Source organism: Astatotilapia calliptera, chromosome 22, assembly GCF_964374335.1.
Source record: "Astatotilapia calliptera chromosome 22, fAstCal68.1, whole genome shotgun sequence".
In the NCBI taxonomy this organism is placed as follows: domain Eukaryota; kingdom Metazoa; phylum Chordata; class Actinopteri; order Cichliformes; family Cichlidae; genus Astatotilapia; species Astatotilapia calliptera.
In genome coordinates this window covers 16,258,490-16,272,540 of record NC_137442.1, presented here as the reverse complement: position 1 = coordinate 16,272,540, position 14,051 = coordinate 16,258,490, and the positions used below count along the sequence as shown (strand labels likewise).

Sequence of the window (14,051 nt, the reverse complement as noted above, 5' to 3'; positions counted from 1 at the left end):
ATATTAGCCAATATTAGCTATTTATCGATATCTGAAATTAAAAACGGGCTGATAAATGGAAACTTTTAAGAAGTAGAGATGGGAGGATCGCCCTTCAACCATGATATGAGTGTTGATGCTGCATCGTTTGTCTACAAGAAGCCAGTTAGGAACTTGGAGTGGCACAAACACAGCAATCAGCTGACCCAAGCAGAGTTGGGACTCGCGACATTAAAACCAGATATTTTTAAACTGTACTGCAATATTATGCTTATAACGACCCACACCCACACTAACAAACTATAGGGCAAATGGTCTTTGGTCGGTTAAATTCAGTTTGTTAAGTGTTAGTTGTGTGCGTTTCCTGTTTGCCATGATGGTACAGCTTAGTTTGTGACAAACTTGACTTTACTTCTGATACAGACCTAGTTTTGCCAGAGCCACAGTCAGTCATTTAGGTGTACGTAGCCACTGCGATGTGTCGATTATGAAGCCTTTAACTTTGAGTTTTTACTCTTGCCATCTTAGAACCTTTTCCGACCGAAATATTTTGTTTAGTGTGACTTTAAACAAGTGATTGAGCCTGTAAAGCATTAGGAAAGTGATTAATGAGGTCTTTCCCCCTCTGACTTTAAGAACTGGAAGTCTTGTGGCAGCCCCCTGGTGGCAAGAAAAAGAATGCAGCTTTAAGCTACTTCTGCACTGGCCACACTGACATCTTTGATATACAGGGTGTGGATTAAAAATACAAGTGAACTGAGGAAAGTCTTAATCATTAATATTTGTTGTGGTATAAAAAGTGGTGCAATCATTTATTAATGCATCACGCAAGTTAAACAGATAAAAAAAAATATAGACAAAGACAAATCATTATATAACTCTAAATTATTCTATTAAAAAAAACCCTAGAAGCAATTTGTAATGTCCATAATACAGAAAAACAAGCTTGTTTGGAAATTAAATGATAAATATGACTGTTAAAAAAAAAAGAGTCCACATATTGTGTGTGTTTACTACGTCGCCCGCAAAGGCAGCCTCTTGACTTTGCTATAAAAATGGTGCTGAACTTACCTTTTCAGAGTATTGCACAATAAAATGACATTTTTCCCACCGATGTGCGTTATTCATCACCGAGGTGATTTCTGGCTGTAAAACTGGTGCTCTGACTCCGTTCATGTCGTGTTGCCAAATGATTCATAAACTGTGCTGAGCCTGCAATTTGCTGAAATGTGAACATTTTTCCTGCTGAAATGTTCAACATCATAGCTCCGTTCTGAATTATAGCATTCCTGAAGGTGGCAATCATGTTGTGACATTAGTCATCCTAATTTGACCACAAAAAAAAGAGAAAAAAGTGGGGGGAAAAGGAGAAAGGACAGAATGACGACACAAGTCTCTTACAAACATGAAGAAAAATTGTATTGTAGTTCCTGCAAACTTCTTTACAAATACACTTGCACTTTAAGCAAATAAAACACACATTTTTCTGCTTGTCTCATAAAAAGTAAACTCTCCCCGACTGCAACAAAAAAATCTTTATCTTTGGAGTAAAACTGCATTTCAATCAGTACCAAAGCTGCAGCAGGTGTAGATGATCTTTGTTTCTTTATTGAGTTATTTGAAAAGACTCAACGGAGAGATGAAGGATAAAGTGAAAAGAAGTGTTTCTCCCAGTGAGGGCCCCTGAGGCTCAGCACTCGGATCCCTCACCGCTACACAGGACTCGTCATGCTTGTCATGTCAATGTTCCTGAAGGTCGCTTCATCTAAAAGGCTGGGAGGGACTGAGGTGAAGAAATATTCACATGTGGAGCCCTCGCTGTAAGCTAGAGCCTTTCTTGTACAGTCATTATTTTGATCTTTTAAATAAACATTTGATTAGATGAGAGTGCGAGAACATGTTCCAAACATTACCGAATGAAGGCCGCTTCATCTAAACGCACAGTGGTCACTTCGGCAGCAAAAGCTGCAACTGTTGTCTCAGGTTGCCTTAACTGTAACTGTGACATTTTTAATTCACAGTTAGATTTCTTCATGTTGTCTGTAACTCTCCTCCAGGGCCATAGATACCAGAGTGGCAGAGACACCCTCTGGTGTGTCTATGGATGCTTCTATAAGTTTGTGTTTGGGAGAGAATGACAAAGAAAGAAGATGATTTTTATTATAGTGAAGTATTTTTAGAACATCTGTTTAGTGACCCATCCACACAAGTTTTTTGGGACTGACCGGTTCTTCCACAGATACGGTGGCTGTGAGAGATCAAACAGCAAACTGAAAAATGCAGCAAAAAGCACAACAAGCACAACAAAATGTGAATAAAATCCATTTCCATTTTCTATTCCTGTTGTATTTCATTCAAAGTTTCTTGTTTCTAAGCATTTTTCTATTTCCTTTCTTAAGTGGCAGAGCATTTGACCTCTCAGGGCCACCGTACATCGAAACAATTTGCACACAATCAGACTATATGCACACATTGCAAATAATACAAATAATTCATTAAAAAAATGTACCCTACAGAGCTCTATGGCTCAGTACAGAAACAACAAATACCAATTAGCACATTTATTCAGTCAAGAAAACATCAAAACATTAAAGGTTTTAAATCAAGCTAAAAGAAAAGTCAAACAGTAAAATGCGTTTTTCTACTGTGGTATCACAACCCATAGTGTTTTCATTAAAGTAGTTTACCAGAGCGTCAGGTTAGTAAGAACAGGTAAATCAGCAGATGGGCTTTCAGTGTTCCCTTCTTCCTAAATGGAGGAAGCTAATATCAGCTACTGTCTCTGTCACAGTGCTGTAAAAAAAGATTCTTTTTAAAATAATGTGTTGAGATATAGGCTTTATTGCAGATGTGTGTTTTGGGTTAACATATCCAAAACAAAGCAGTGTTTTGTGTTTTCCTTCTGTGTGATAATTCCATTTAGATATGCTCATCATCTCTCTTTGGAATAATTCACATGGATCTAACACTGAAGGAAATGTGTTCTCACATTGTTGCAGTTCCTGCTGGTCACCAACAGAGGCTGGTAAAGGTCACGGGTGGCCGAATGCCCTTCAGAGCACATACTGATACTGTTGAGCATATTAAGGTAATGTGATATTTACAGTCTGTTGTGTGTCCTGTGCTGGTTCCAGTCTCTCTTCATCTTTCCTTCAATTGTTTCCAAATTAATTGCTTTCCTGCCCCCTGAATACCCTTCTCTCTAGTCTGCCTCTCTAGCCTGTCTCTCTTTTCTTTTTCTTCTCAACCCCCCTACCCCGCCTTCTTCCCCATACGCATTTCCTCTGGCCCCGAGTCAGGCAGGGCAGCTGCAAAAGGCCTCACCAATGCAGGCTGATGAGAAGTGACAGCTCTCTGTATCACTCCCTGGCACTGACAACTGACAGATGGATACCACTCACACACACTGCAGGGGAAAAGAAAGAGAAAGACAGAGAGAGGGAGAGAGAACACAGAGGTCGAAGAAGAGGAAAGCACCAAGAAGGATGATTCTCCAATATTATTCTCTTTTCATGGAGCTGCTGTGTGATTGAGTGCTGGGTAGAATAACAAGCTTGTGCCATGCCAACCTGAAGCTCTTTTCCCCTTCCGGGCACAAACATAAACACGTCCACATGCATTCTCACACATGCAGTGAAATCATTAGAATAAAACTAAATAGACAATTTACTTCTACTGTACTTAAAAAAAAAATACATTGATTTACGATTTGAAAATCATGAGAATGCTACTAAATGGAGGCGTTCCTGCGGTGCAGTCCTGCTATTTTATATTTATTCTGTTTGCTTCAGTTAAAAGAAAGAAGAAAAAAAAAGAAACCCTTTGTTTTCTCGATCGCTCGCATACCAGATGTTTAACATGTTGCTTGATTGACGCCAACACATTGTGAATGTGAATATATACAGTTTCCCTTCCTGACACACTGAGGGAACTGTATGCATCCATCACAGCGTCGTACGTATCTGATGCCACAAACAAAAACAAGTTGCATGATGAGATGTTGAGCTGTTTGACACAAAACCCAGACAGAATTTTTATCCTCTGCATTGATGTTTCTTCAATTACAAACAAGAGTACAGAAAAAAAAGTGTTAGAAATTTGTGTGAATTATTATGTGCCAGAATGTAAGACACTGTAAATTAGCAGAATCATTATCCATGCAGTATGCACAGAAGTGCATACTGCATGGATAATGTCCTTTACATATTTAAATACAAGGAATTTAATATTTTATGTGTTATGTGTAGTATCAGTGAAAAATGTGTTGAGTATTCCATAGTTTCATAGAATTTTTACACTAAATGTTTCCACACTATACCAAGGGTTATTTTTTATGTATACTATAAGACTGTGAAGACAAAATGAGCTTCAGCAGCTTTAGAGGTAGAGTGAGGAGCTCATTCAGGAGAGGCTTAAAGAAGAGCTGCTACTCCTCCCAACAGAAAGGAGCTAGCTGAGGGGGATTCAGCTTTCCCAGCATGTCCAACTGGGAGGAGGCCCCGGGATAAATCCCGGACACTCAGGAGAGATTACAGCTCTTGGCTCGCTTGGGAACACCCTCGGTGTGCTTAGATTGCTGCCCCCTCGACCCAGACTGGGATAAGCATCAGAGGACGGGTGGATGGATGCTCATCTGTGACTATTTGCTGACCTTCTCTGCCTTACTTTTTACAAATCTCTTTTAAATTTTTCACTGTGGGTTTAAAGACGGAGAGTAGACTGTACATAAAAGATGGAGAAAGCCTCTGGGTCTGAAAGGGCCTGTTTTAACTACTTTCTGACCTGATTGTCGCACGATAACTCGCAAAATTAAAAAGGAAATTGATCAACAGTTGAATTTTAAAAAAATATGTCAGTGAATTTCCTTCCCTTAAAAAAGGATTTTTAGTGATTTTAAGGGCAGTTGTACCTACGTGTCTGATTAGCGGCTGAATTGTTTTAAAAGAAGTCATACAGTCAAGTATAAACAGGATATCTGCTGTAAATAATGCTGCATGTGTTCAGTATGAAAATGTGAAAGTGGTATGTCCACTGCTGGGACGTAAACAAACAATCCTTTTCACAGTTTTCATGAAAAAAAGGCAGCGTGCTAGCAAAAGTTGCAAAACAAATCTATTTTCACCTCAGCTGTTGGGCTTGGTCCTATTCACAGGAGAATCAATAGCCAGGAAGTCGCCATGCTCGTGACTGACTCCACTGTGCAGAAAAGTAGAGAGTGAGAAAAGGATATGTTGCAGGAAAGGAAATCCCAGGGGAATTAAGCTAAGTAGGCACGCATCAAAATGGACAATGAAACTAGAAAATAACAACACGTAGAGAGCTGCTCGGCTGTATTTCCCGTGTCTGCTCTCGGCGACACGGTTTACCTTAAAAATCCAGCACGTTTCCTCAAACACCAGAGAGGCCTCCTCTCAGACGTGTCACTGCCGTAAATCACCTTCTTCTCTAAAATCAAATTTTACACTTGACTATAAGAGCCACGTGGAGAGATTTGGCGAAGTTGGGATTCAGCGTGCCCAGATTTGATTTTAAGTTGGCACATACTAAGCATCCGCTCTGAGTCTGATTGAACTAATAAGCTTGTGCCTGAAACCTTAAGTGACACTCTAAAATAGCAACAGTGTCAAAGTCTCAAACGGGCGACGCCACACCAAGGCGATGATGACACGAGCATTGTGTATAGGAGGTGAAGAGTATGGTAATGTTGTCAGTGCACCCCGAGGCTTCAGAGCCATCACGGAGCAAAACAAGAACCTCAGCGATACGCTGTCTCGTTACTGGCTGGCACATATTCTGTCAGTCTTCCTAACGCCAGACTGCTGCTCTGATTACTTCCTCTCCACTTCCTACATCTCTTGCAGGCTGTTTGACCTTTTGTAATTACGTAAAATGATATTTATTTTGCTTCTTCTGGAGGGTAAAATCTCCCATACACGAAAGCTTGTGATCATGATAGCTTGAGTCTCATGTGATCACCGTAACTGCAGTCTCCCATGAGCATGATTGCTAGTCTGCTGATAGCTGAAGGCAGCTTGTTTTCTTGGAAAGAGCGAGGCCTGATGAGTTTGATTGTCAGCCAGTAGAAGGACTTAAGAGCCAGGGGACTCTTTGGCTGTCTGGAAACCCCAAAAACATTCAAACAATATGCAGTCAGATTACTGCTTGAGTTTTTTTGCTCTTGTGTCGATGACAGAATTGTGCTCTTTCAGAGAATATTTTTTACATCCTGCCTGCCACATTGTAAAGTGGAGAGCGCCACAAATAACAACCAAAAAAAACTTTAAAAGCAAAGCACGATGTACAAGAACTGGAATAATAACGTGAACACATGGATGCTCTGTAGCCAACAGCAGCTTGTGAAACACTGTATTGTGTCAGAATAATGCATCAATCCAGCAACTTTGAAACCACAGTTGTTCTTCTCTTTTAAATTATTTGGCAATACAGCAGGAGGTTGTGTTGTCACAGCATTAAAACCACCGACAGGAGAAGCGGATAATGCCGATCGTCTTCAAGAATTCAGTTCTTGCAGGGAACCCTTTGGGTCTTGGCTTTCATGCGGACGTTCCTTTGACATGTTGCACACTAAGGCGCATCCCCTATGGCCTTGGATGCCCACGTCTCTGTGCCAGACACTACAAGCAACCCAAGAGGTCCTGTGTTCATGCAGCAATAGAGGCAGAGCTGTTCTGGCTGCGCGGAGGCATCAATACGATATTAAGCAGCTAGCTTTTAAACACTCGTGTGTCCCGCTTTTCTGGTTAAACGTTATTTAGTGGCAGCATCAAAATAATCCCAATCAGAATAAAAAGAAATCAACCCCTCCAGTAGATATCACAAGACCAAATGCAACTGCTGCCAGAAAGATTCTTTTTTTCCAGAATAGAGGTGGAGCTATGTTAAATTGTGTTAAAGCTGCAACCACATCTGTATTTGCCATCCAACTTGTAGCTACTCATGGGATATTTTCTCTTTTTCAGACATTCTCAGTAAACCCTAGAGGAGATGGCTGTGTGAGAAAATCTCAGTAAATCAGCAGCTCACCATGACCCTGTCTAAGAGTTGAAATTAGCCAATCAGATTGATCGGCTAATTAGATATTTGCTTAAGAAGCAGTTGAACAGATGTACCTAATAAAGTGGCCGTAGTCGCCCAGTGCTGCCTAATAAAAATGGCCACGTCCTTGCAAGAGTTATTGCATCAAGCCTGTAAGTTTTTCAAGAAGATTATGCATGCATAGAAACAAAGGAATCGAAATAAAGGTGTACAAGATTGCGCGGCGAGTCTGCTTTTTGATTTATGTACACTCGGTGAGTCAGAAAATAATAATAATGCAGACACTACTTTATTTTTCTCCATTAAGAAAAAATAATACAAGTATCCGCAGCAAAAACATTAAAATCTTGACATTTTTAGTCTCTCCCATACATTCACGCATACGTGTGAGAACAATGAAAAAAAAAATCTGCCATTAACTTAATCACAAAAGGTCACGTTGTTGAATGGGAAACAGATTAAATTAGCATAGTGTTAGATGTGGAAAATGATTTCCGGCAAATAAAACTGCAGCACAATTATAATATGTTAATTACTTATTTCATTAAGGAAGTTGATTGCAGTGCACAGAAGAAATCATGCGGGCAGAGACACCTGGAAAGAGGTGATGAAGCTTGAAACCAGCCTCTCTCGCTGCCTTGTCCCTCCACTCTGACTCCTCTCGTTTCCTGCCGCCATCCTTGTCATCAGCTCTCATCTATCCTCGCTTTGGCTTTTTACGCACGCATTAATTGCCTGAATGTGCCACACAAAAATGCTTCAAAGGGCACAGGACTTCTCATTTGTTCATCAAAGGGAAGATGATGAGTAGTGTGAGATCATATGACCTACCCACAATGCTCCTCAAGGGAAGCGGGCGGCAGATGCAGTGTGTGAGCCAGTGAAAACACGGGGAAAAAGGAAAGCAAGGGAAACATTTAGCAATCAGCCTTATAATAACAAGGAATTGTTTGTAGTAGCAGAGAATATGATCTGTGGCTTTGTGAGTATTGTCTAAACATAAAATGGGAAAATCAGAGCTGTAATTGAAGCCTTACGGAATTTTTGTGTTGTAAAAACTGTTTAATCTTGTAATCAAATTAGGGATTTATTACTGCTGTAACAACCTTTGTGCGAATTTAACGGGCGGCTGTCAGTGTTTGTTTTAACACTACAGATAACAATATAAATTGTACTTGAAAGGGGATTGTTGATGCCTACATAACATGTTGGAATAAATGAGGATTTCCGTTTTTGAGAGCAGTTCTCTATGATTGTTTCCTGGTACAGCTCAGCATAAGCACAGTAAAGTAAAGTTGGTGCATACTGAAGACTAGCCATAACAAAGCACTAGATGAAACATCAAGCCCCGGCATGTATTTTCTTTCTTTAATACCCCAAATTTGGTAAACAAACCTACAAATGTAAGGCTAGCAAAAAAAACAACCCTTTTCTAAAGAAATTCAACTGAAATTCCAACAAATTTGATTAAAGTCAAACAGTTGAGTTAGTTTAGTTTTGCCACAACACCACAGTGGATTTGAAATCGAACAGTCGTGATGCTCACAGGCTCAAAAATAATATACATTTACATCACAGACAGAGAAGCAGTTTCATGGCCAGGTAATATTTCATGATTAATGAAGAAAGCAAAATATCTCAAGCTTACTCAAAGTGTTGAACTGGTATTTTATAGCTTTAATTTAACTGTAATTTTAAATATGAAACCCAAAGACAAGTGAAATTGAGGGAGAACATCGGGGTGGCAGAACTTTAAGAATGGCCCAATCAACAATCTTATAAAGAAGGAAAGCACGGGCCGGCTCTGCAACATAAAAAGGACTGAAAGACCACAGAAGACGACTTAAGTACCGGACAGAATTATTTCTCTGGTAACAAAAAAACTTAACAGCACCTAACCAAGTCAAGAACACTTTCAAGGAGGTAGGTGTGTCATTGACAATGTCAAGGTGTATAATCAAGAACAGATTGGACAGATGAAACCAAGGTGAACGTGTGGCCAAATGAAATGAAAGAAAAAAGTATGGAGAAGGACAAACAGCTCATGATCTAAAGCAGAGTGCATTAACATAGTGGAGGTAAGGTAATGGCCAGTCTTCCTGTTAAAAGGGAGTTTTTCCTTCCCACCGCTGCCAAAGCTCATAGGGGGTCATATGATTGCTGGTTTTTCTCTGTATATATTATTGTAGGGTCTACCTTAAAATATAAAGCACCTTGAGGCGACTGTTGTTGGGATTTGGCGCTGTACGAATAAAAGTGAATTGAATTGAAGTATGGCATGGGCATGTATGACTGTCAGTGGAACAAAGCCACGACTGTTTATCAGTGTTATGATGATTAAAGTGGGACGATCAATTATGAAGTGTACAGGGCTATACTCTCTGTTCAGACAGAAATCGGCTACATCAGATCAGATGGCACTTCAGTGCAAATGGATAATGACCCAAAGCATGCAAAAGTTTCTCAAAGCAAAGAAATGGGACTTAATGGCCAAGTCAGTCACGTGATCTCACCTCAGTACCTCAGCTTTTCAGTTAATGATGATAAAACTGAAAGCAGAGAAACCCACAAACAAGCAACAACTGAAGGCGGCGGCAGTAAAGGCTAGCAGAGCCTCTCACGGGAGGAAACGCAGCATCTGGTGATGTCTCTGGGTTCCAGACTTCAGGCAGTCACTGACTGCAAACAGTTTTTACTGAAGAATTAAAAACAGTCCTGATCATTAGAATTATGATGGCTTGTCCACTAATTGAGCCTCATAAAAAGGAGTGTGTATAAAAATGACTGTAAGATTTTGTTAAAACCCTTGAAACTGAAAACTAGGCTGAAAGTCTGCACTTGGATCTCATGTTGATTGTTTGATTGAAAATCTACTGTAATGGTGTACAAAACAAACAAACAAAAAAGAAAAAAAAAGTACAAAGTTGTGTAATTGTCCAACAAACTATGGACCCTACTGTACATCTATTAGTACCTGTAGTACTACTATAAATAATCGGCAACAGTTGTGTGTTTCTAACAAATATGGTCTGGTCCTTGGACATTGGCCCACTATAATTACCATACATACAAATGAAGGGAAATCATTATTGATAATTGTAATTGATATAGTGCACATCAGAAAGTCAGACACATTAGTATGCAGAAGATGACTAAAAGCTTGATGAGCTCTAAATAAGCAGCAGATGACCATAAGTACTTATAAAACTGAAGACAGCTGCAGCAGCAGTCTGAAGGATAAAACAGCTTGTCTGTTAGTTATTATGAATAATAAACAAACTGACTCATGACCTGTGTTTTGAGAATACTTTGCTAACTTCCCAGGAAACAAATACTAATGGAACATGATCACATACAGTTGTCTGCAATATTCATGTTCACATCCCCAAAGCTAGTATGCACTAAAAAGCCACATAAAATAAAGAAAAAGTTCCAAACAGCAGGGACAGATAGCTGTGTGCGCCACAAGAACATAATACAAACGCAAATATTACACACAGCGCGCAGACATCAAAGACAAACACATCCCATGTGCAGATCTTAAAGAGTGTACCGTACCTTTGTCACCAGCCCCAAAGCTTTATGTTACTGCAAACAAGCGCTATGTGACCGAGGCCTAGACATGACGTCACCAAGCAACAAACATGTACCTTGATGAGGAGAAGCAGTGCAGTAAATCCTGCAAGGTGATCTGACAAGATGAGATATCCCAATTTGCAGTAAAACTCTACATCCGGCATGAAGTGCTCACTGAGGCCATTGGGTGATTTCATAAATAGAAACCCAGAATAAACCTTAAGGCAGGGGTGTCAAACTCAAATACACAGTGGGCCAAAATTCAAAACTGGAACAAAGTCGCGGGCCAACGTTAATATTTATTTAAAAAAATCTTCCTCCAGATATAACAAGGAACCTTTTCTTAAAGACTCAAATAAGTTTTGCTGAAAAACTGAATATGGAATAAGCAACGCTTAATACTGAACGATATAGAACTTATATAAACATATATAACTTAATATTGCACACATGCAAAATTGAAATTCCAATTAAATAACATATCACTGGAATGCATTTCTTAAATAAAAATTGTATTTGCAGCCTTCTGATTTAAATTTTAGCAGTAAACTTTTTCCCCAGGCTAATAATAAATGTAAAAATAAAATAACAATAATAAACCACTTAACTAATAAAAATATCATTAAACGTGAAACCATTCAAGCCCATGTCTGGGAGTAGCAAGACAAATTGCACAAAGAAAATGGTAATTATAGCTCAGTTTGCTACACACTGATCTACTCTGATGCGTCCAAGCCAGATACCTGGCATCTCTTCTTGGATGCTAGTTCCTCAATGTCTGGGCTCAGGCTCTGAGCTGAGGAAATCCTCAGGATCGAGTGAAGGTGTTCATCGGTCAGACGTCTCCTGTGAGATGTTTTGGCCATCTTCATTGAGGAGAATAGTTGCTCACATAGGTAAGTGCTGCCGAACATGGAGAGCATCTGAGCAGCGTGGGTGCGGAGCCCAGGCATTGTGTCAGGGATGAAATGTGGAAATTGTGAAGCGCCCACAGCATCATACTTTGATTTCAGCGTGTCACTACACTGGAGTTCAATCAGCTCCATTTGGAGGTTTGTTGGTGCTTTTGCCACGTCAACTGCAAAAGGATTACTGAGCAGTTCAAATCGACATTTCTGGGCGTCAAAGTCGGCAAACCGCCGGGTAAACACAGTACTGAGTACACAGAGTTTTTCAGCAAACTGTACGCATGGGAACACAGCAGTAGAGATTTGCATGTTCATCGTTTGGCAGCAGGGAAAATGGCCCAGGTTTCCTTGTAGCATCTGATTCTGCCACAGGCACAATTTCGTTTTAAAAGCCCTCACTGCAGCGTACATATCTGTGATGATACGCCCCCGTCCCTGAAGCTGCAGGTTCAGCGCATCGAGATGGCTCGTGATATCACACATAAAGGCCAGCTCACACAGAAACTCTTGCTCCCTGAGCTCAGCTGTGTCTTGCCCTTTGCTTTCCAGAAACTGAAATATTTCCTCGCGTAGCTCGAAACATCTGTTCAGTACTTTCCCTCGGCTTAACCACCTCACCTCCGTGTGATACGGCACGTCTTCCGAACCACACTCCTCAAGAAAAGATTTGAATTGGCGGTGATTCAGGCCTTTGGCTCTTATAAAGTTAACTACTCGTGTTACTGCGGTCATAACATGTTCCATCTTTAGGGCTTTGCCACAAAGTGATTCTTGATGTATGATGCAGTGATAAACAGTCAGCTCACCTGCACAGTTCTCCGCTCGCATCTTCTCCCGTACCCTGCCCACCAGTCCGCTCCTTTGACCACACTGGTGCACCATCTGTCGTTAACCCCACAAGTTTTTCCCATGGCAACTTCATTTCAGTTAGACATTTGGAAACCTCTTCAAATATTTCCTTCCCTGTGGTTGTTCCATGCATTGATTTTAATCCTCAAAGTTCTTCCGTAACACAGAGAGTTGAGTCCACACCACGGATGAAGACTGAAAGCTGGGCAGTATCAGAGGCGTCGCTGCTCTCATCCACAGCGAGGGAGAATGCAACGAAACTGTTTCCCTTCTCCATCAGCTGGTTATTTAGATTGTTGGCAAGTTCACGTGTGATCAGCTACTGTGTTTCTGCTCAGGCTAACATTTGAAAATGCTTGCTTTTTCTCTGGGCACACAACGTCGCAAACTTTCATCATACAACTTTTCACAAACTCTCCCTCACTGAAGGGCCGGGCTGATTTTGCGATCTCTGCTGCCACAACAAAACTAGCCTTTACAGCAGCCTCACTTTGTGATATGGCTTTTTTGAACATAGTCTGTTGTGAAACAAAACTTCTTTTCATCTCTTCTGCTTTCCGGCGCCTTTGAGTCATGTCCAGGTCCTTGTACTTCTCTTGGTGTTTCGTTTCATAGTGTCGTCTAATGTTGTACTCCTTGGTTAAAGCCACATGAGCTCCACATACAAGACAAACAGGTCTGTCTTTTACATAGGTAAACAGATATTCTGTCTCCCACCTGTCCAGGAAGCTCCTGTTTTCGTTCTTTCTTTTCGCCATTTTGGGAGAGGTAGCGCGGGAGTATTCGCGCGGTTGCTATGACTACAGTCAACAGAGGAGAGGGCGTTAATGGGTCCTGTCCTGACTGACGCGCCAAAACGCCAACAGAGCATTCTGGGAGTTGTAGTATTAGCAGTACATGCGCTGCTTAAGACCGGCGGGCCAGCTCTAATAGTAATTTGGTATGGCCTCGCGGGCCAAATGTAATTAGGCTGCGGGCCAAATTTGGCCCGCGGGCCAGAGTTCATCCTGTTTGGTGGTAGATTTGTTTAAGAGTGCTACATTTCAGATTCAGCACACACAGCAGTTTAGAAAGTGCACAAGGCAAAGGAGTGGGCGGAGCTTTGACATGGCAGCCAAAGGTGCGTTCAATATATGTTACAGCCTGGAGACATTGTCAGGTGATCAATCTAGTTGTCTACCTAACTGCACCGTAGCATTGATATGCTAATTTTTTCACGTTTCAACTAAATTCTTGTTGATGCTTCAATGTGAGCAGAAATGTTCAAATGTGGTCGGGTGTAAAGTGACAACGAATTCTCAAGTGCATCTTTGTTCTTGTTTGAATCTTTATCACCAACATTTCAGCTTGAATGTGACGTGAGTGAGCAGCACAGGGTTGATTATGCGATGGCCACCAGTGTTGGTCAAGTTACTTCAAGGAAGTTATTAGTTACTAATTACTGATTACTACTCCAAGAAAGTAATCCCGTTACTTTACTGATTACTTCTTTTCAAAAGTAATTAGTTACTTTATTACTTAGTTTCTTTTAAAAAAAACATGGTACACAACCTGAATACGTAATAAAGTAACAGACCTTTCAGCCCAATTCTATTTTTCTGCATAATCCATCATATAAAACTGAATCAAATGGAAAAGTCTCTTATTAAAAATTATTATTAGTTTGAATCTTTTAACTTTATT

The 14,051-nt window shown here is 40.5% G+C and overlaps 1 protein-coding gene across 1 annotated transcript; it reads right to left on the bottom strand.

Annotated features, from left to right (window-relative positions):
- Positions 1-8,595: 8,595 nt before the first annotated feature.
- Positions 8,596-13,347, bottom strand: LOC113014768 (general transcription factor II-I repeat domain-containing protein 2-like). Its single transcript, XM_080296442.1, is given in 2 exon segments — positions 8,596-12,390; positions 12,392-13,347. Coding segments are annotated over 2 exon segments (1,317 nt in total). The 5' UTR covers positions 12,646-13,347; the 3' UTR covers positions 8,596-11,327.
- Positions 13,348-14,051: the final 704 nt, after the last annotated feature.